We start from the raw sequence: 22,270 nt of genomic DNA on the forward strand, positions 1-22,270 counted from the left end.
TAGTAAATAATACAATGCCATTTGGCAGGAACTTATAAAACCATCAATCTTCCAGAATTAATCATCGCTATGACCATGCGTTTGATTGCTTTTGTGGTAATAACAATGTTAAATCTGTGATGTTTAATCAGTTAATACGGGCAAAAAGGCTTCTGTGGATAAGCTGCAAATCTGCTCCCTCTGGATGTCACAACAGAAAAACGCACCACGAACAAATAAACAGTCAAACTATGTTCTCAGTCACAGAAAATATTTCTCACTGAATCAGTAGCTAGATATTTGTGTAAGCACACGTGTAGTAGTGTTTTGGAAAAAATGCCAAGACCCAGAAATATCCGCATATTTATTATAAAATACCTGGATTTAAAAAAAACATTTTTCGACTGTTTACTACAGGTTCTGCCAGTAAGGTCTAAAAAATGCGACAAAGCCCAACAGGACAGACTCTCTGCTGCCCCCCTCTGTTAGTTCATACTTACATATACTTAGGAAAATTAAACACAAGACAGGTTACCGAAGATTTCCACTAAGCATAAAATATGTGGTCCAAAAAATCTGTGGGCCCCAGGTTTCATTATAATGTAGTAACTACATCAAAGAAACATAAAACAATCTACCAAGGGTAGATAGAAAAAAGAATATAATCACAAACTAAATGAATGAATATATTTCTGCATTTTCCCATGTCTGAGGCATCCCCTGCCTCTTGCCCAAAATCTGCAGGAGATGGGCAGATTAAAATTCTGTTTGCCAATAATAAATTTGGTCACTTGGCCACTGCAACCTTTTAAAAACAGTCATGCAATGTGTTTTGCTGTCTCAGTCCTTATGCACATCTATACCCACACACTAGTTTTTTGTTTGTTTGCTTTTCTGCTGTATAAACATTTAAAAGATAATTTTAAATGTAAGATTTCCAGATCTTGCAGCACGCATTGCACAAAAGTTGTAAAGGCAGAACATTTATAAAATTTGTAGTTCAACTGTAGCAGATAATATAAATCAAACAGATATATGTGATCTTTTTAGGTGTAAATTAACAATTTAAAAGCAGCAGGAATTACATGTCTATCCCTGCTATTTGTGCAGCCTCAGAGTAAACTTCCTCAACCTGTTGCCTGTAACTCTGCGATAACTCCTTTGCCCTCCTAACTTCCTTCATGTTCTCCTCCAGGTTGTTATTCAGTCGTCCTTGTTCTTGGTAGGTTTCTGCTGCCCCCTTCACTTGCTCAGCCATTTGAATGTGGCTCTGGAGCAGCCAGTCGATAAGCCGCAGAAGCGTTGTACCCTTAGAAATGGTGGCTTTAGCGCTGTCAGAAATGCCCCCGACTTCATTCTGTGCCGACTGCAGACTTAGAGGCAATGGTTCATCCTCAGTGTCTCCCTCTGGGCCCACAGGATCCAATGTGAGGGAGAAGTCATAGCCCTTCATCTTCAAATACACCCTGTATGTAGTCTCTGAAGGCAGAGAGATGAAAAGCAATTACAGTAACCAACAAAAAAGAACCATCTGCTTATCATGCTTCTTTAAATGAAAGGTTTGCTGCTCACCCTGCTCCTTCCTAATCTTCCTTATGCATTCAGCAAAGGCCAGGTTATCAACATTCGTGCTGTCACAGATCTGTGTCAGCTTTCTGATGTGTTCAACCATGGCTTCATAGCTTTTTTGCTGCTCATTGAACGTCTCTGCCATCTCGGTAAAACTCAGATCCAACTCTGGCACATTCAGTCGTCTCATCAGCAGCTTCCCAATCCTTTTCACAGTCTGTGCATCTGGGTATCACACAAAAGACACAAAGACAGCAGGTAAAAGGAAAAGGGAAAGGTAAAAGAAGATGCTGGAATTCATAAAACAGTTCAGTGCAGATGTGAAACACAGACATGGTTTACCATTGTCAGCTGAGGGCGCCTGTCTGGCTGATTTAGCTTCATTCACTTCAGATGGAGATCCAGGCTGCAACAGAGGCTGCCTCTGAAAACGAGAGGTTTGTCACATTTACAGACATACAGTTTTGGCCTTGTTTAACCTTTTATTGCTGTGGCATAATTTTACACTGAAAATTTTGGAAAACTTCAACCTTTTATTTGAATACATTTATTCAATACACTCTTATAAGAGATGTGTTAAAAAATAACACAGAATATGTGTTATTACATTTAAAGCACATTATGCGTTAATTTTAACACACAATGTGTTAAAATGGCATCAAAAGTATAACACACTGTATGTGTTGTATATTTCAACACATATTTGTGTTGGTCTGTGTTCTCGTTGGAGGAAAACTTTCCCGCCTTATGGACTAAATTAACAAAGGAGACAAAGATGGAGGCTGCATCTTCTGTAACAGTCACTTCGGTAAGTATGTTTTATTTGTTTTAACGCAGTGGTAACAAGTTAGTCTTATTGGAATTTGCCGAATCAATAGTTGAAAATGTGTTATGGTATTTTTTGTTGCTACGACGGGGTAGCACTCTGAAAAGTTATGCTGGGTTTCATGTCAAATTTAGCTAGCTCATTCTCGTTGCAGGGGTTCTAAAATACCATTTTATCGGTATGGTTTGCTATAGTTGTCTTTTTTTGGCCAAAGTTAATTGAAGAGGTAAAAAATGTCATGTCAAGAAATGTGTTTAAAAAAAACAATCACCAGTAGCAAAATTATTAACACTCTAACATTCCTTTAAATGAAATGTAATCAGTGTAATTTTCAAATTTCTATTTTATTTTTAAATTTATAAGAGATCCCAGAAACAATGCCAGAAAATAAAGCCTTTTCTGTTTAACAATCACAAACAAAACAGGTGTTACACTATGTGCTTTGGTCAGATGGAACTAAGACTGAACTTTGCACCCCTTACATATTAAGTCCAATGCAGGGTCAGTGATGTTGTGGCCCTGTTTCTGTTCCAACCTCATAAAAGGTGCAACCGCTTTGAAATACCAGTACATACACTCTATTGCTAAAAGTATTTGTCTGTCTACTTTTACATGTACATAAACTTTGATGACATCCTCTATAATGGTCCAATTTATTGATGGACCCACCATTGCCAGCAATAGCAGCTCTAACTATTCTATAAAAATCTTCCTCAAGACTTAGGAGTGTCTTCATAGTTAGATGAGAAAAGCAGAAGGGCAGCCTCCCCTCTTATTCATCCCAAATGAGTTCAATAAGGTTAAGGTCAGGACTCTGTGCACACCAGTGAAGTTTCACCATGCCAAATTTTATACACCTGCCACCATAGAAGTGATTGTAACACTGGAAGTCATTGTTTCGGTGGTGTGACCCAGTACGTTTTGCAATATGGTGTAGGTCATCACAGGGTCATATAGAAATATAATGACACAGAAATATGGTGAGATAATGCAGAAAATGATCAACAGACACAATATCAGTCCCTAGATTCCTGTCTCTGTGTGCTCCAACCTTATAAAATGTTATAGGAGAAAACTAAGTGCTGTCCTAATGGCAAATTGTATAACATTTTGACAGTAGAGCTGCTAACAATTGTACCATCTGTGATTTTGACAAAAACAACTTTTATTCTTCAATGGATTTTTTTTCCGCCACTGCATGAATAAGCTAAAATAAAAAAAATGGAACTATAAAAAAATGCCTTCTGTTCTATTATCTTTACAAGGGGTGTCAATTAATATGCCAGATATTGTAGCAAATGAACAAAACATTGAACACAGCAATACCTATAAGATAAGATTTAACGTGAACAGTTTTGTTTACAGCCTCTCAGCTTAAGTGCATTTTATATTAACTAGAAGATATAACATTGAGATACAGTTTTTATGCCAGCATAAATGTTGCATTCAGAAAACACCCCTGAAGCCAGACAGTTCTCCACCATTGGTCCAGTTGGCTCGCGAGAATTTACAGGAAACTAAGCTGCAAAGTACCTAGGGCATACCTCGCTGAGGTTGTCGCTTGAGACGCAGCAACAGCAGAGCAGACGGAGCATTTTTCTCCAGCTTCGGTGTCCCTTGGCTTGTTTTTAGGCCACTTATTGTTTTCTCATTAAGTTTTTTTTGTCGTTCACATTCCACATGACGTCAGTGTCACGCGGACCCTGAAAAGAAAAAAAAAATCTTCCGCGTTATGGTTGAACGTTGCAACAGAGGTGTGATATGGCGCGACAGGTGCAACTACAGGTGAGCGTCAGGTGTGACGCACACAGAAAATAACTAAAGGACTGAATGCACCTGCACCGAAAAATATATGATTAACGAAATATAGTCGGCTCCAAATTATAATACAGATGTAGCTATGTCATAGATTCTAATATTTTTAGTCATCAAACAATGAGATCCCAGAGGAAGAAAATGTTGAATCACTGCTTTGTGACGGGAATTCGGGCATTATTTTCGGATCTTTTGGTTCGGCAAGGCAAAAAGAGTCGTTTTTTTCAGAAGAAGAATCAGCTTTATTGACCAAGATTGTGTGCACAAACAATGAATTTGACAGAGAACATAAAATTAACGATAAACGGAACAGAATAGATGAATTTCTGCCATTTTCTCTATCTCTATATATATATAAAGAAGAAAAAATAGAGGGAGGTTATAATACTGCAAATATGTTTATTTTGGTTCACAGTAGAGTAGCTGACAACTCCGGCTGCGATCAGTTCCTTGTGCTTATCGGAGAGACAGCCTGGGGGAAGAAACCGTCTCTATGACGTGTTTTTTGGTGTGCAAATAGTGCTCTGTAGCGCCGAGCTGTTTCCTGACTGCATGTGCATGAATTTAAATGAAAGAAATGAAGTTTTATTGTGGTGGAAAGAGTATCTATTTTCTTTTTCCCAAAAATCTCTCCTCTGCGTTTATATTTTCCCAATTCCATGCTTTGTAGAACTGAATATGAAGGGTTAAAATGGTCACAGTCTAATAAATATAGAATTTGTTGAATAAATATTTATCTGTGTTATCATTTAAAATACATAATAATTCAAATGCAACAACTGAATTACTTACATTTTAAAATCAGATATAATAATATCAGTGTTTTTTTCTTTCATATTTCCTGAGCTTCTGTCCATAATGAAGTTATTTAAACTTTGGTTTAGTTTGGATCGTCATAGACTTCAACATCTGATTGGGCAATATAAGCAAAAACCCATCTGCAGACCAATTACCTTGTCTAGCAGCGTTAGCCTTGCCCAGTAGCTTTAATGGTTAAGATTGACAAACAAAATCAAATCATTATAAGCCGCAATATTAACTTAGAAGTTAGTCGTATAATATAATTGATGAAAAATAGTTCTAGGTATACTTAATACACATTTAATGACTTATTATCACAATTATTTACTAGTGCATTGGTTAAACTAATAAAAGATTTCAAAAATTAATAACGAATGGATATATTTATTTAATATATTAATTAATTTTTTAATCACATACACAAACAACTATGAACAGAATGGCGTCAGACGCTGTTGTCACGTTGTTCTTCTTAAACTCAAACAGAGGGGGCAGCATAATGCAATCTCTGGAACTTCTGTGCCAGAGCGAGGAAGTAGAAGAAGACACCCATACAAAGGAAGCCGAAAGCTAACCTTAGCTCTAGTCTGCTAAATGCTCTGGGCAAATCCCTTAATGTTTTAACTGATGATAAGAGGCCGGTTTTTATCATTGTAACCTCATTAGGAAAGCCAACATCTTACCTTCGCCTTTCAATTTAAAAAATTTAAAACACGTCGTTGTCTTTGTTAGCAAGAAAGCTGCCTGAGGTTGCTGTGCGACAACGAAAGCCACACACTTCTAGGAGTGTAGCTGGATCTACCATTGCTTTACCTGAACTAGACGGACAAATATATTACTGACATGACGGGGGTGGCCTCTCCGGAGAAGGCAGCAAGCTCCAAGAAGAAAAGTGAGAGGAAGTCTGCCTCTAAAGAAGAGTACAGGCAGCTGTCCAGCATCATGGCAGGCATGAACACTCTGAGAAAACAGGTGCAAAGATTTGGTCTGCAAAGTGTCTTTGCATGAGAAGTGTGTGTTATCCCTGCCCACTTGCAAACATAATAACATCCGTCTGTGTTTGGTGTTTACCTCCAGGGCACACTCTGTGATGTCACCCTGGTGGTTCAGGGGCAACACTTTTCTGCCCACAGAGTGGTCCTCGCTGCTGCCAGCCACTTCTTCAGCCTCATGTTTACCAGTAAACATCACACACAAACACATACACAATGCTCATGTTATGATGGATGGTTCATAGAGAGACTGGCAAAATAAATGCATGCGTATTAAAAGATTGATCCTGCACCACATCATTGCAAATCTGTTAAAAGCTACAAGACGTTTCTATAAAATCAATCTATCTATAAATATAGGTTGCCACCTATAGAGCAACATGTTATGGGCAGTTTTTTCTAGCTTTCACCCCCATTCTGATCTCATTGAGAAGAGGGTGAAGCACCTGGTCAGAGTTCTTTCGACTATATGTTTGTATTAATTTTGGTTTTATTTTCCTTTTCATTTGCATGATTTGAGTCAAACTTTGGGTCAAAGACATAAGCCTGAATCCCTTGAAACTGGACTGTGTCTGTGTCAAAATCTGTTCATGCTACTTCAAACTAGTTCATGCACTAGAGGCTAATTAATACCAGCTGATCAGCCTGATTTCTGCATCACCAACCGAAATCCACACACAACAGAATCTGCATTTTTTTTCAATGCACTTTTTAAATGATTTGTATTTTTTGAAACCATGCAATTGAAATCTATACTTTATTTCCCTGCTGTGTTTTTGTTATCAGTGTATATTAGTTTGTCAGAGATATAGACCATTGGATAGTGTCTTTAAGACCATCAGGGGATATGCAACTTATAGAAACCTAAACAAAATGCACATACAGACATTTGATTTACTCTATTGAATTGCATTCATAGAACGTTTCATACAGTTAAATAAAAAACAAAGGAACAAGTGTTTAAAAATAACACCAGAAATTGCTGATAAAATCATTATTAGACAGCTGGGACAAAATGCCCTATGAAATGTAGAACTACAATCGCTACACCAGTCATATTTGTAAAAGGGCAAAACTCGAGACAGAAAATTTAAAATACTAAAAGAGCACTTTAATAATAGACAGATAAAACTTAAAGTTACATTTCATTTATGATATTTAAAACCGTAAAAGCAAAAATATATTAAATTAATATTAAAGGCATTAAGATCAAGTTTAAATGCAGTAGAACAAAGAAAAACATACAACAAATAATTAATTTTAAATATGAACAGAAGAGGACAGAAGAACTAATGTACAAGACAACAGGCTAAAAAAATTTTTTTAATGGGGCTGTAATTGCAAGATTAATGTTGAATATTGCGATGATGATTTTATGATTAATCCACATTTTTCTCACTCTTCTTTTTCTTCTACATCATTACAATGTCTCCGCTTCTCACTGTGACATTTAGCTGCTAAGCCATTAAAGTACACATCCAGTGTTGGCATCAAGGACAGTAAAAGCCCTTTTAGCTGGTCAAATATTCTACTGACATGTAGAATGTGATTGCATGGCGCCTGATATTTACCATCCTACCAAATATAGTGTACATGTTGTCCTTTGCGATTGCAATACTGCGCTTAAACTGATATTTGTGATTCAATACCTTGTGCAGCTCTAATTTTTTATTTACTGTCACTGACCTCAGGTATTCAGGAAGGCTGTTCCAACAATAAAGGGGCATAGTAAGAACACCTCGCTTTGTATTTGGGTTTTTACTCTAGGTATTAAAGAAGACCTTTCTGAAATGACCCGAGGGGTCTGATAGGTTTGTAAGACAGAAGCAAATCAGATAAATATGTTGGACTAACACCATTAATAATTAATGATTAAAGAAAAACATCAGGGTCCACATCCACTTAATTTTTAATCTTTTTCTTTTTTTTTTAAGTATCAAGTTTCACAATGTAGCTGTTTTCTTACTTTAGTAGCAAAACCGTTAAAATTGTTTCAGTACATCAGGACGTTAAATGCTCAGTCACTTAAAAATGATTTTGTTCAATACGGTTTAAATGCGCCTCATAATCAGGTAAAAAATCTGTCATTTCTTTGGTAAAAACTGATTTGGACGTGAACTCAAATTCTACTCAACATTTCATCAGGATCACATTATCTACATTGCTGTGGCTCCGTCCCTGACAAGATCTTTCCGCAGGGCGAACTTTGTTGTTTTTGTGTGGCTGTTTGCTGCAAAAAGTGAAGTAAAATCCAGACTAATGTGGCTAACGAGAGTATACTTCGACAGAAACACTGTTTACGTCTCAGAAGTTCAATAAAGTGAATCGTATTTATTTAACTTGAGTAATAAATTCAGTTAATGAAAAATACAAAATATTCTGCTGTGTAGTTACTGGCTTACTTTGGTTTTTCTTTTGAACTATTTATTTATTTATTGATTTTCTCATGTCCAGCCAGAATGATGGAATCGATGTCTCATGAGGTGGAGCTGAGGAGTGCTGAGCCTGAGATTATTGAGCTGCTGATTGAATTCATTTACACAGCAAGGTACAAGTCCGCCATAAAATGTCAGTCATGCTTTCTCATGAACATGTAGTTTGTGCTTTCATCAACGAAGGTTCGGGTTTTTCTGAAAGAGGTTTATGTTCTGCCGACATTTCTGTGTGGATTTGTTCGCCTTAATGCCAGGTGAGATGTGTATTTTGTCTTTGTGTGTCAGAATCTCTGTCAACAGCAGCAACGTTCAGTCGTTGCTGGATGCAGCCAACCAGTATCAGATTGAGCCAGTGAAGAAGATGTGTGTGGAGTTCCTTAAAGGACAGATCGATGCCACTAACTGCCTGGGTACATGCTTTAAATACAAACCCAGTTCAAACTAATTACACAGACTTTAGTTGTATTTACTGTTTTGTCTTTCTGTCCTTCTGCAGGGATCTCAGCCTTAGCAGACTGTATGGACTGTCCTGAGCTGAAGGCCGCAGCTGAAGACTTTTTCCAGCTCCATTTCACAGAAGTCTACAAACTGGATGAGTTCTTGCAGCTGGACGTTACACAGCTCACATATTTGCTGCACCAGGACAAACTCACTGTTCGCGCTGAGGCTCAGGTACACAAAAATTAAATTAATCCCTCATTTCTTTGTTCATATTTTTTGATATAGCCTGGCATTTTCAGAGCTTAGGTTGCAAACTGATGGTTTTCATCATAGTGCAACAAAATTTAGCGAAAACATTTTTTTCTCTAATGTGCTTTGCTCGTGCGTTTGTTGTCTAGATTTACGATGCAGCCGTGCGTTGGCTGAAATACGATGTGTGCAACAGAACGCAGTACATGGTGGAGGTGTTGGGGTGCGTTCGCTTCCCTCTGGTCTCCAAAACCTTCCTGTCCAAAACCGTGCAGGCAGAGCCGCTCATCCAGGACAACCCGCAGTGCCTCAAGATGGTCATCAGTGAGTAGGAAGAGAACAGAGGCTTGCCGTGCTGACCTACACTCATTATGAGGATTAATATCATGTTAACTTGGAGAATTTAATCACGCATTTAATCAGTGTTATATTATTCAGGGTGGATATTCTCTAATCCACAGATGTTTAAGATGATATGTACAGCGTCACTACTATTTAGTAAAATGTCCTTTAGCAAATTGCACCTCAGCAACACATTTACCTTCTGGTATAATTCTGGTTGGATATTTGACTGCTGTCATTAGATTTCATTTAAACTTTCCCGCCACAGACCCGGCTTTTAAGCACATTACAAATGTTCACAATGTTTTTGAGTTCATGGACATTGAAGTTATGATGTATGCTTAAAGCTGGGGCTGTGCAATGAATCCGGTCAATTCTGCCAGGAAGAGAGAACAAATTTTTAGCCAGGATTGTGGCATGAGCTAGCTGATGTCTACAACGGTGTAGATTCTCTGCAGCTTGCAGGGACATTTATCCAAGTATTAGTTGTATATACATCTCCAAAAATTTGAAAATGTTCAATATCTTTTGTCACTCATTTCAGAAAATGAAACTCGCACCCTGATCAGGTAATTAACTCAAACGACTGCAAAGGTTTCCTGAGCCTCTAAATGGTCTCTCAGACTGGGTCATAGGCTACACAGTCATGATTGAAGACTCCTGGTTTGACAGATGTCCAGAAGACAGTTATCAACACCCTCCACAAGGAGGGTAAGCTACAAAAGGTCATTGCTAAAGAAGCTGGTTGTTCACATAGTGCTGTATCCAAAAATATTCATAGAAAGTTGAGTGGAAGGAAAACGTGTGATAGAAAAAGGTGCACCAGCAACAGGGATAATTGCAGCCTTGAGAGGATTAAGCAGAATCCAGTCAAGCTTCACAGAGAAGGAACTGAGGCTGGAGTCAGAGCCTCAAGAGCCACTAGCACAGACAGATCCTACACATGGGCTACAAATGTTGCATTCCTTGTTTCAAGCCACTCCTTAACCAGAGACTGGACTGTTGCTCATTGGTCCAAAGCCCTCTATTTAGATGAAATTAAAGTTAGCATTTCATTCGGAAATCAAAGTCCCAGAGTCTGGAAGAAGAGTGGAAAGGCAAATAATCTACATTGGTTAAAGTCCAGCGTGAAGCTTCCACATTCAGTGATGAGTGGGGGTACGATGTTATCTACCGGTGTCGGTCCATTCTGCTGAAGTCCGCAGTCATATAGCAAGTAATTTTAGAGCACTTCACGCTTTCTTTTGCTGTCAATTTTTATGGAGATGCTGATTTCATTTTCCAGCAGGACTTTGTATCGGCCCACACTAGCAAAGGTACCAAAAGCTGGTTCAATGACCATAGTGGTACTGTGCTTGATTGACCAGCAAACTGGCCTGACCTGAACCCCAAATAAAATCTATGGAGTATTGTCAAGACGAAGATGAGAGACACTAGACCCAACAATACAGATGACCTGAAGGCCGCTATGAAAGCATCCTGGGCTTCTATTACACCTCAGCAGAACCACAGGCTGATCGCCTTCATGCCACGCCCCATTGATGATGTAAATCATGCAAAAGGAGTATCAACCGAGTATTGAGTGCATAGAAATTAAGATACTATTCAGAAGCCTGACTTTTCTGTTTAAAATATCCCTTTTTTTATTGAGCTCATGTAATATTATTATAAGCCATAATAATCAACATTACAAGAAATAAAGGTTTGAAATATTTCACTCATTGTGTAACGAATTTATGAGTTTTACTTTCTGAAATAAGTGACAAAAAATATTAAACTTTACGATATTCAAATTTTTTAAAATTTAAATAATAGATTTCAAATGCGTTTTTAAAGCCCAAAATGAATATAAAATTAGTTAATGTTAAGTTAAAGTGTGTGTAGGTTTGTGAACAGCACGGTAATCGGATCTTTAGACTCAGCTGTGTCGTAGTATTAATCACACATAGAACTCATGCATTAAAACCAAACCAAACTAGCTGCTTCTTTTCTCCAAGGTGGGATGCGGTACCATCTGCTGTCTCTGGAGGACCGAGAAGACCTGGGAGAGAGCAGCCGGCCAAGACGCAAGAAGCATGACTATCGCATCGCCTTGTTTGGAGGCTCACAGCCTCAATCCTGCCGCTACTTCAACCCCAAGGTATTAGGTTATGTATGAAGACCCATCTGAGCAGGAGTGCAATTTATTGTGCACTTATTCAGTGTAAATATCTCAATTGTACAGTCTGTGCAGAAGCATTTGCTAGTTAAATCCTTAAGAGTAGCTCACCCTTAGTCAAGTGTCAATACTTCCCATGCAGGACTCCACCTGGGCAGACATCCGCTGTCCCTTTGAGAAGCGGCGCGATGCCACCGCCATCTTCTGGGACAATGTAGTGTACATCCTGGGGGGCTCACAGCTCTTCCCTATCAAGCGCATGGACTGCTACAATGTTCTGAAAGACAGCTGGTATTCCAAGCTGGGTCCACCCACTCCTCGCGACAGCCTGGCTGCTTGCGCTTCTCAGGGCAAGATCTATACATCGGGGGGGTCAGAAGTGGGTAAGCATGAAGATGTAACAGAAAAACCTTTCAGATATTGAGGTTTTGTATATCTACTAATAGAGCTGCAGACAGCGAAGTGCAAACTATGAGGTGGATTAATTTAAGTTGTAGTATGTGTGATGCTTTTCATCTCTGTATTTCAGCACTGTACTTGTGTTTCTGCAGGCAGTTCAGCTTTGGACCTTTTTGAATGTTACGACACAAGGACAGAGTCATGGCAGGTGAAAACTAGCATGCTGTTGGCCCGCTGCAGCCATGGCTCTGTGGAAGCCAACGGACTCATTTATGTTTGTGGAGGAACGGTGGGCAATAATGTCTCGGGGAGGATCCTCAACAACTTTGAGGTGTATGACCCCAGCACACAGCAGTGAGTATGATGTATCTGAGTTAGGACAGGAGGAAAACGTTTCCATGACTGTCATTGTAGTGATTGGAAAAACAAAGTGGAGCCTTGTTGCTTCCAAAGGATTTAAGATGGAAAATAGCAGTGGGCTGCTGCTATTCAAATACACTTGATTAATTGATCTTCCTCTATAAAAACAGAAGGTCTGGGAGTTTGGGTTGCTTTTTCTTGTTAATGTGGCACAGGATCAGTCCATCCCTTCTTACTTAATGTTTACAGGATCAGTTGTGTGTACACAATTGATCTTTAGCCAATCAGTGACCAAAATGGCTCCAATATCGATATTTCCTGGCAGCATAAAGAGCAATTAGTCATTAGAGATTATATCTATTCAGTAGGGTGTGATATAGCAAATTGGACCTCAATCCATTCATAAACAAGGCTTAAGTCCAGTACCTATTCTGCAAGAACAAAGAGATTTGTTCTTTTAAGGATGCCCATGACATTTCATACTTTACAAGAACTCAGGCGCAGAACTCCTGAGAAGTCATCAAACGTCCCTCCTACTGCAGCATTTGTATATAATAGCTGTGAAACATCGCACATAAAAAAGGTTTTATACTTTAGATGTGTAACACCAGAATGTGCATGAAGATATCATTTGATTAAAATAGTTTATCCTGCCAAAAGCCCAAGCCAGGCATTACGAACTTTATAGAGTAGACTTGAGAATTTTTAATTTATCCAGTAAATTACAAAAAGGCTCTCTCCAACCAGTAGCTTTTAGATTAAATCCAGTAGCTGATCTCCAGCTGGTAAATATTTTCTCCCACACTCTTAATTGTACTTTTCAGATGGAAAGAGATGTGTGGGATGAGAGAGGCCAGGAAGAACCACGGACTGGTGGTTGTCAACAGCAGGATCTATGCTGTTGGAGGGCAGGGGCCGTTGGGTAATTGCAGCCGCCACAGTGACCAAGAATGGGTGATAAACTGTAAAGCATGGCAGCTGTTGTACAAGGATGTTTTTGTATCCTTGTAGGTGGACTAGATTCAGTGGAATACTATGATATTGCCAGCAACGAGTGGCGAGCTGCTTCACCAATGCCGTGGAGGGGCGTGACAGTGAAGTGTGCAGCTGTTGGTGATGCAATCTATGTGCTGGCGGGCTTTCAGGGAGTGGGGCGGCTCGGGCATGTCCTGGAGTACCACACTGAAACTGACAGGTTGGTGTATTAGCTTACTTAACTGCTGTCTAGTTTTACAGTGCAGAGATTTATGTGTAAAAGCACAACTCCATTATCATAATTTCCAAACAACCACATAACATACAACAACTGATGCTTCATTTCCTCGCATTTTGAGCTCCATTATTTAGAAGAAATCCATGTGATTCAAATATTAAATCCGATTTCCATCCGTGATCATTTTTGTCTGTTCTCAGGTGGGTGACGTGCAGCAAAGTGCGAGCGTTCCCCGTCACCAGCTGCCTGATCTGCGTGGTCGACACGTGTGGAGTGAACGAAGACGAGGATATGGACCTCATAGACTCTCAGCCGCACGCTGCATCCTCTTCATCTGCCACGACACCATCCTCCTCATAGGATAGGAGGCAGATTTTGTGTATTTTCATTTTAGAATGTGTGTTGACAGTTTTAAAAGCAACCGAAGTTCACACTCACGTGAGAATTTGTGTTTTATTACAAACACATTTTTGCTACTTTATTCTATTTAACATTTAATCCTTAAAATTGCATCTTTTTACTTTACATGATGCATTGTTTGTTTTAGGCAAAAGCTTTAGTGCTACCCAAACGCTTTGTAAATAATGCCAGGTACTACACCTTGGAAGAACATGCGTAAACATTTTATTTTCAGCTTTATGTTGTTACAAGTACAAAAGTGGGATTAAAAAAGAACAGGAATGTAATTTTGCACTGCTCTGATGTACATTCTTTCAAAAATGTAAACATGACCACATTAGTTGATGTTAAGGCAATAATGTTGCAAAATATTTAATGGATTGCATAAATTATATTGAGGATGATCATTTTGCCCCTTTACCATATTTTACTTTTGCAGCTTCGGTCTTTTAAAGGTATGAAAAGTTGCTTTCTTCCACTGTTTTTTGCCAATCATACATCAGTTCTTACCCGCTGTGAAAACTGATGATCATCATTCATCATCATTTTTCCTAATAGTTGACTCTCCCAAACGGATGGAGTCAAAATCATGATTGCAATATGTTGTAAAATACAAATTTCAGAAAAAATCTAAAATTTTGCATAAAATGTGAGCATTTTCTCATCTCAGTGGTAAATATACCAAGATAAATAAATTCACTACAATAGTTATGTACATGGATTTGAAATGGTGAAGGGGTAAATTGAATGGTGAAGGGGTGGCAGCTAATGGGAACATTAGCCACTTTTATAAGCTATCACACTAAAACAATAACTATGTGAGCTTTTTACACCATGTTGGGCAACAACATGGAGTGAAAAAACAACCCCAGACCCCCCATCAGTGCCAAAACTGCACTTAAACTTAAAACACATGTAGCTAGATATTACTGAAAGAGGGTAAAATAGTGCAAAGCATGACAGTGAAAATTAAAAATGCTATCCTCCTCGAAAGAATAACCTATGAGCATTTTCTGAGCAAAAATCTGTTAACTTCTCTCTGCCTCTCTATCAATCATCAGACTCCTCCTCACTCATAAGGAGAGCAAACCTGTTGTTTATCTCCTCTGAAACTCTCCCTCCACCCCGAGGTTGTCCTCTTCCACCCCTTCTTCGACCTCTGCCTCTCTTCTTCTTCCCTGATCCCAAGCAGGATGGGTTGGCTTTGAAGCTGCAGTCCCTTACAGCATTCAGCAGGCAGGAACACAGCTGTCCAGATAAAGATCCACCAGGCAGTAGGGAGTCTACAGGCCAGCCTGCTTTCTGACATTTGAGGAGGCCGTGTACCAAGGTACCACTAAATAACCTATGGGATGCAAGATTTTCTTATTTTTTTTAATTTTTATTCTGATAAGGTATCCAGGATGGAATTCTACAGTTACTACAGGAAGAAATCTCCCAGCTCATGTTTCTTGGATGAGGATGTAAAATAATGTTTTAATGCTCTTACCATGACACATTGGGTTCGGGCAGGGGCATGAGCAGCAGCTGATTCAGACACAGCGCACTCCAGAGGCATGACTGCCACTGGCTGAAGCAGTGAGCCGCTCCGAGGTCCACTCCTCGTCTTTCACCTGGTCTCACCCGTTGGCGATCTAGTGCTGACAGAACACTTCCTTCTGCGGCCCAGTTAAGCTGTAGGGCTAAAATGTGTCTCTATTAGAGGTCAATCTCTGACCTGATGAACTAAATATCTTCAGATTAACTAACCAACTGGTGTTCTGCGGGTGGCTCCAGGCTGATTGTTTGAGGCCAGCTCTCCATAAATCATGCCCAGCACCAAAGCCTGCAGCATGGGCTGTGAAGGTGTTGGTATGGCCTCACGCACCCAGAATCCAGTCACTGCAACAGCAAGCTGCAGATGAAGAGGGACCGGAGCCAGGGCTGACTGCTTCACCCCTAAGACTTCTAAAAGGACACCAAGTCGCACTGCAGCAGAAGCCTGGATAGAATATGCATGGGGAAAAACAACTAATGAATGGGAAACAGCTCATCAGAAGAACATGAGACCTTTCCTTTTTCATCTGTTGAAAGATAAAAAGGTTATTTTTCAGGCTGGTAACGAATCTAATAGAACAAACATATTTTCAAGGAAGTCAAATCAGCTCAACCTGGAACAGACCTGATCTCAATCTGTGTTTCTACTGGATTAACGCAATCCCTAAACTCTATGCTGATTTTCCAGCTACATTATGAATTATTTTAGAAATAAAATCAATGTTTTAAAGCATTTCAACTCCAATATTCAAAGGAGTGAAAAGTATAATCCAAGCAAATGTATTCACACCCCTTGAACTTTTTCAAAGCCACACACTTCTATACAATCCATTGCAACCACACCATCACCACTGGATTAAATTTCAAATGTTAGTTTTTAAACATTTAAATTGTCTGGTTCTGCCTTTTTTAAGGGTTCCACTCAACATTCACACACAAGAGCGCTGAGGACCACTAGCCAGTTTGTCTAAGATGCTCCAAGTTCCAGATGTCAAAAATAAAGGTGGCCGAGCTTCTGTATTAGATGCCACAAAAATATGGAACCGTTTGCGTTTCTTCATACATGCAATGCTTTTTATAACACATATTTCAAATCATTGACTCATCTTTATATCTTGGCATTTGATTCCAGTAGCACAGGGGTTCAGTCCTCTAGGGCTGGTATCCTGCAGCTTTCAGATGCATCCCAAACTGATTTACCTTCTCATGCAGTCAAGTTCTGCTAATGATCCAATGATCCAATTATTTGTTCTAGATGTGTTGGATGCAGAGAGATATCTAAGAGCTGCAGGGAACTGACCCTTGAGGACTGGAGTTTGAACATTAGTAGATACTTGTTTTTCAAGATTTTTGGAAATTTTGTTTTCCTATACACATATACATGAAAACATATGTGTTATATACGTTACTGTAAATTTAATTGATTTTACTTTTAATTGATTTCTTTGTTGGGTTTATTTTGTTTTAACTTAACTATAAAGCACTTTGGTCAATCTTGGGTGTGTTAAAAATGTGCTATGTAAATTTGACATGTTCTTTGAAAAACAGTGGCAGCCTCATGCCTTGCTTCAGCAGGGACAGAGAAACTAGTCAGAATTGATAGGAAGGTGGATATAGCTAAATAAAAGAAAATCCTGGACCTTTCACCAGGACAACAACCCTAAGCATGCTGACAGAGGTATGATCAAATGGCCTAAATCAAAACTTTTCATTAGTTAAAATGGTCCAGTCAAAGTCCAGACCTAAATCCAACTGAGAATCTGTGGCACTGTATACAAATACGTGCCACACTTTTCAGACTTTTATTTTGGAAATCATTTTAGGAAATCACAAATTCTTTCCTTCCTCTTTAACATTATGCAACAACTTGTTACGAAAGAACTTCCTGCAATACTGTTAATCATAGGAAATGTGTTTACCTGACTGAGCCCATGCAGATGTATTTGGTTCCTGGGGATAATTGCCTCCACTTGGTTTGTCTTTAGGTTTAGGTCCAAACGGTCATATTCTTCCACAAAAACTGAAGAACTAAAGCCATGTGATTGCACTGGAGCTCCCTTGGCTATGTGTTTTATAGCTGCCCCTTCATTCAACCCTTCCTGACCCCTGCCTCTTCCTCGTCCTCTTCCACCTCTGACTCCTTGCATTTGCACTTGTGCTCCGGTACCTTGTCCCTGACTAGCAGTGTTTGGAGCTTTATGCAGTAAAATCCCGTACACAGCCTGTCGTATGGCTCTAGAGCTACAGTGGCTGCTAGCTAGCTTACTATTCTCCACCTGCGGGCTAAGAAGGGCCCTCTGCATGACAAAAGCGTTAAGAGCCAAAGGAGGCAGCTGTCCCTGTGCTGCAGCCAGAGACAAGCACTCTGGCAACTGTGCCAAACCAGATGCCTTTTCTCTTGGAGGTAATGCACCTCCAGAGAACCAGGAAGCAAGAGAGCTATGGGCCTTGATGTTGTACTCTTGCATTGCAGCCCACAGCTGGGAGCTAAGCCCACCCTTCTGCCCTCTCTTGCCTGCCCCAGCTTCTCCATCGATTAGCCTGCTAACCTCCGCCAGTGCCTCCGTCACACTTGGAAAAGAAGACAGCCAAATAAGGAGGCACTCGATACGAGAAGCAGGTGCTCTGCCTCTACCGCGGGCATTGCCTCTTCCTAAAGTGCTCACATCTATGTGAGCAATGAGTGTCTCAGCCTCTTTTGGAGCACCATAGTCATTACCAATTATGACTGCACATAAAGGCAGCAACTCGCGATTCATGCCCCCAAACCAGCGACACAGATTGTTAGTGATATAACATCGGGATGGGATGTAGCGCTGAGAAGCTTTTCCATTAAGATTGGACCACTGGAAAAAACGAAGTGGCAGATAACCAGCTGAGATAGGACAAGAAAACAAAGGGACATAAAAAAATATATGTTAACTTATTGCAAGTTATTAGGTAGGGCTATTTGACTCATAAATTATGTAGGAACACTTTTCTCTACCCACACCTGGAAGGTCAAAGATGTAAAAATCACTGTCATTTGTCAGCACTGGACAGTTCCAATGGCGCGCCAAACAGGCAATCTCCCAGTCTGCCTCTGCTGGACACTGTATCAGCGGGATTCCCCTCTGAGCTAGGACCTGAATGAAGACTTTTCCTATGAGGATTGGGAGGACAGAGCCATTGCGGCCATGAGAGATGCAGTCCGCTTCCCTTATCTTGGACTGCAGACGCTGACGGAGGGTAGCGAACTTCTTGTCACTTGGGTCCATCCCTTAATATGATAAAAAAAAGAATTGGCCATAATTAAATGTCTGTTAGTGCAATGCCCTTTTTTTGTAGTTACGGCAAAAAGAAAATACACCCTCCATCCCAACATCAGACATTGTAATGCTCAGACAAAGTGAAAACAAGCACTTCATCTCAGACCAATCAGTTGAAGTTCATAGAAAGCCAATTAGAATAAGACTCAACAAGTGTAGCTTATTATAAGGGTTGTCAGGAGAAAGGATTTTCCCTCTACAATGAAAAAGGAAGCATGACTTCGGTTTGCACAGTGAAAACTGATAAAAACCACAAGACATTAGGAATAAGATCCTTTGGAAAGATGAGACCAAGATTTATGATCATCACACCATGTTTGGTGAAAACCAAACAGCCTATCAATGCAAACATATCACCTATTAATTGTTGTGGAGGGATGATTATTTGGGCTCATAACATTCCTATGGTTTAAAGTCTTTATTATGAGTTTAATGAGACTGGTATTTTCTCCTACTGTATGGAGAACAGTGTAATGAAGAATCCCCTCGCTCTCTCTCCTACGCGCTGCCGGTTAACTGACTAAAATGAAGTCTCCTACATTTAACAAAGCCTAATTTGAATATTTCCTACCCCATAAAACATCATGGTATGAAACTAAAGCAGCATCATCTATTACTCTTCTTAACTATAGTTGAAAAGCTATGAGGGGCATGCTTTGAAAGTGAAAAAACCTACAAAGTCACCCGTGTATCAAATACTTGTTCTCCCCGCTGTAGATTTAATTAATGTTATTACAGGTCCTTCTCAAAACATTAGCATATTGTGATAAAGTTCATTATTTTCCATAATGTCATGATGAAAATTTAACATTCATATATTTTAGATTCATTGCACACTAACTGAAATATTTCAGGTCTTTTATTGTCTTAATACGGATGATTTTGGCATACAGCTCCTGAAAACCCAAAATTCCTATCTCACAAAATTAGCATATCATTAAAAGGGTCTCTAAATGAGCTATGAACCTAATCATCTGAATCAACGAGTTAACTCTAAACACCTGCAAAAGATTCCTGAGGCCTTTAAAACTCCCAGCCCGATTCATCACTCAAAACCCCAATCATGGGTAAGACTGCCGACCTGACTGCTGTCCAGAAGGCCACTATTGACACCCTCAAGCAAGAGGGTAAGACACAGAAAGACATTTCTGAACGAATAGGCTGTTCCCAGAGTGCTGTATCAAGGCACCTCAGTGGGAAGTCTGTGGGAAGGAAAAAGTGTGGCAGAAAACGCTGCACAACGAGAAGAGGTGACCGGACCCTGAGGAAGATTGTGGAGAAGGGCCGATTCCAGACCTTGGGGGACCTGCGGAAGCAGTGGACTGAGTCTGGAGTAGATACATCCAGAGCCACCGTGCACAGGCGTGTGCAGGAAATGGGCTACAGGTGCCGCATTCCCCAGGTCAAGCCACTTTTGAACCAGAAACAGCGGCAGAAGCGCCTGACCTGGGCTACAGAGAAGCAGCACTGGACTGTTGCTCAGTGGTCTTAAGTACTTTTTTCAGATGAAAGCAAATTCTGCATGTCATTCAGAAATCAAGGTGCCAGAGTCTGGAGGAAGACTGGGGAGAAGGAAATGCCAAAATGCCAGATGTCCAGTATCAAGTACCCACAGTCAGTGATGGTCTGGGGTGCCGTGTCAGCTGCTGGTGTTGGTCCACTGTGTTTTATCAAGGGCAGGGTCAATGCAGCTAGCTATCAGGAGATTTTGGAGCACTTCATGCTTCCATCTGCTGAAAAACTTTATGGAGATGAAGATTTCATTTTTCAGCACGACCTGGCACCTGCTCACAGTGCAGTTTACTGACCATGGTATCACTGTGCTCAATTGGCCTGCCAACTCTCCTGACCTGAACCCCATAGAGAATCTGTGGGATATTGTGAAGAGAACGTTGAGAGACTCAAGACCCAACACTCTGGATGAGCTAAAGGCCGCTATCGAAGCATCCTGGGCCTCCATAAGACCTCAGCAGTGCCACAGGCTGATTGCCTCCATGCCACGCCGCATTGAAGCATTCATTTCTGCCAAAGGATTCCCGACCAAGTATTGAGTGCATAACTGTACATGATTATTTGAAGGTTGACGTTTTTTGTATTAAAAACACTTTTCTTTTATTGGTCGGATGAAATATGCTAATTTTGTGAGATAGGAATTTTTGGTTTTCATGAGCTGTATGCCAAAATCATCCGTATTAAGACAATAAAGGACCTGAAATATTTCAGTTAATGTGCAATGAATCTAAAATATATGAATCTAAAATTTTCATCATTACATAATAGAAAATAATGAACTTTATCACAATATGCTAATTTTTTGAGAAGGACCTGTATATCATGACTGAGACTCTTGTTACCCCGGTCAATGTGGTACCCTCAAATTAAAAGGAGCTGTACTTTGTTTTTACTGACTGCAAGGTATTCAAAAGAGTTGTTTACCTGGTCAAACAAATGGACTGTAGTCTAACATAAAATAACGAGGAAACAAATTAGATACTATGTTAAAATGTTGGTACAAAAAATTATCTAAAGTATTATTAAAGGCTTGAAAACAAATGACCTTTGTTGATGTCAATGGCTGTTTTCTTTTTTTTTTTTTTTTTACAAATAAGCTTCATTTTTAATAATATATTGTATTATTTATTAAATAAACATGGCAGGAAATTAGGATCATAACTGAATGAACAAACAGCTATTCGGATGCAACCTTACCCCCATCCAGCACCACATAGGGCTGGATGTTACAGGCTTCCAGAGCAGAGAGGAACTGGGTGAGAAGGCAAGCGAACGCATCGTAGTCCCCCCCATGCTGCTGATCCAAGCCGTGGTGAAAGTAGAGGCGAAAATATAGACTGCAGCCGTCAATAACCAGCCGACTATCCCTGAACCTCACATCTTGAAGGAAGTTTCTATTAGACTCCACATATGTAGTCAACCCATGTACACCCATGACATGTCAGTGCCTGCAAGACGAAGAATGAAGCAAAACATGTGAACGATAGTACGACAAGTGATGCTGGTTCAAAGGTCCACGCAGGATAACAATAACCAGTTAGTAAGCTTGGCAGAATACTTAGATTTTTTTCCTTTTCATTTTTCTAGCTGTATTTGCAAATTATAACACAGTCATAATAACTAAAGCGATCCAATTCATATAACCCGGCCAAGTAATATACTTACTGTCATAGATAATACTATTAGCAAGTTAGGCACACTACATAAGACACAGAACCTGTTTTCTCGAAATGCACTTACTTCCTGGTTGAATCATGTTTCAAAATAAAGGTATAGTCTGTTAAATCTATTAAAATAAATATTATTTGCTCACTATTCAAATTTTGAAAGAAAAAACACACTACAATAGACAAAAATAAACTGGAAAAAACAGGAAAATATATGAAAGACTAACCCTGTACAGAAAATTACCAATTTTAAGGTGACAGAGCTGCCA

General features: G+C 39.7%; 3 protein-coding genes across 4 annotated transcripts; 1 reads left to right on the forward strand and 2 right to left on the reverse strand.

Moving 5' to 3' along the window:
• Window positions 1–328: 328 nt before the first annotated feature.
• Window positions 329–4,113, reverse strand: si:ch73-345f18.3. The gene is made up of 4 exons (XM_047384836.1): window positions 3,919–4,113; window positions 1,891–1,972; window positions 1,552–1,773; window positions 329–1,458 (listed from the first exon to the last, which is right to left on the reverse strand). Exons 1-4 carry the CDS (start codon window positions 3,967–3,969, stop codon window positions 1,061–1,063), a joined length of 753 nt encoding a protein of 250 aa, XP_047240792.1. The 5' UTR covers window positions 3,970–4,113; the 3' UTR covers window positions 329–1,060.
• Window positions 4,114–5,513: 1,400 nt separating this feature from the next.
• Window positions 5,514–14,265, forward strand: klhl7 (kelch-like family member 7). Its single transcript, XM_047384835.1, has 12 exons — window positions 5,514–5,962; window positions 6,068–6,170; window positions 8,437–8,530; window positions 8,703–8,827; window positions 8,914–9,089; window positions 9,257–9,431; window positions 11,447–11,589; window positions 11,750–11,990; window positions 12,159–12,360; window positions 13,191–13,288; window positions 13,378–13,561; window positions 13,780–14,265. The coding sequence occupies exons 1-12, from the start codon at window positions 5,834–5,836 to the stop codon at window positions 13,937–13,939; spliced, it is 1,830 nt and encodes a 609-aa protein (XP_047240791.1). The 5' UTR covers window positions 5,514–5,833; the 3' UTR covers window positions 13,940–14,265.
• Window positions 14,181–22,263, reverse strand: aste1b (asteroid homolog 1b). 2 transcript variants are annotated; one of them, XM_047384834.1, is made up of 7 exons: window positions 22,246–22,263; window positions 21,532–21,782; window positions 18,507–18,773; window positions 17,434–18,389; window positions 15,728–15,959; window positions 15,468–15,660; window positions 14,181–15,323 (listed from the first exon to the last, which is right to left on the reverse strand). In XM_047384834.1, exons 2-7 carry the CDS (start codon window positions 21,767–21,769, stop codon window positions 15,029–15,031), a joined length of 2,181 nt encoding a protein of 726 aa, XP_047240790.1. In that variant the 5' UTR covers window positions 21,770–21,782; window positions 22,246–22,263; the 3' UTR covers window positions 14,181–15,028. The 2 variants fall into 2 exon arrangements, with proteins under 2 accessions (XP_047240790.1, XP_047240789.1); XM_047384833.1 differs by lacking the exon at window positions 22,246–22,263 and adding an exon at window positions 22,000–22,070.
• Between the last annotated feature and the right edge of the window lie 7 nt (window positions 22,264–22,270).

The sequence above is a fragment of the Girardinichthys multiradiatus genome, chromosome 13 (assembly GCF_021462225.1).
Source record: "Girardinichthys multiradiatus isolate DD_20200921_A chromosome 13, DD_fGirMul_XY1, whole genome shotgun sequence".
Classification (NCBI taxonomy): domain Eukaryota; kingdom Metazoa; phylum Chordata; class Actinopteri; order Cyprinodontiformes; family Goodeidae; genus Girardinichthys; species Girardinichthys multiradiatus.

What these genes read in the sequence shown, in the direction of transcription:
- klhl7 (XM_047384835.1), top strand. Translation starts at nt 5,834, where the DNA reads ATGACGGGGGTGGCCTCTCCGGAGAAGGCAGCAAGCTCCAAGAAGAAA. An exon ending in CTTCAGCCTCATGTTTACCA is followed by an intron (nt 6,171 to 8,436) that starts GTAAACATCACA and finishes TCTCATGTCCAG; the next exon opens with CCAGAATGATGGAATCGATG. An exon ending in TACCACACTGAAACTGACAG is followed by an intron (nt 13,562 to 13,779) that starts GTTGGTGTATTA and finishes GTCTGTTCTCAG; the next exon opens with GTGGGTGACGTGCAGCAAAG.
- si:ch73-345f18.3 (XM_047384836.1), bottom strand. Translation starts at nt 3,969, where the DNA reads ATGCTCCGTCTGCTCTGCTGTTGCTGCGTCTCAAGCGACAACCTCAGC. An exon ending in CAAGCGACAACCTCAGCGAG is followed by an intron (nt 1,973 to 3,918) that starts GTATGCCCTAGG and finishes TCTCGTTTTCAG; the next exon opens with AGGCAGCCTCTGTTGCAGCC. An exon ending in GGCGCCCTCAGCTGACAATG is followed by an intron (nt 1,774 to 1,890) that starts GTAAACCATGTC and finishes TGTGATACCCAG; the next exon opens with ATGCACAGACTGTGAAAAGG.
- aste1b (XM_047384834.1), bottom strand. Translation starts at nt 21,769, where the DNA reads ATGGGTGTACATGGGTTGACTACATATGTGGAGTCTAATAGAAACTTC. An exon ending in CTATGTGGTGCTGGATGGGG is followed by an intron (nt 18,774 to 21,531) that starts GTAAGGTTGCAT and finishes TATCATATTAAG; the next exon opens with GGATGGACCCAAGTGACAAG. An exon ending in CCCGAACCCAATGTGTCATG is followed by an intron (nt 15,324 to 15,467) that starts GTAAGAGCATTA and finishes TGCATCCCATAG; the next exon opens with GTTATTTAGTGGTACCTTGG.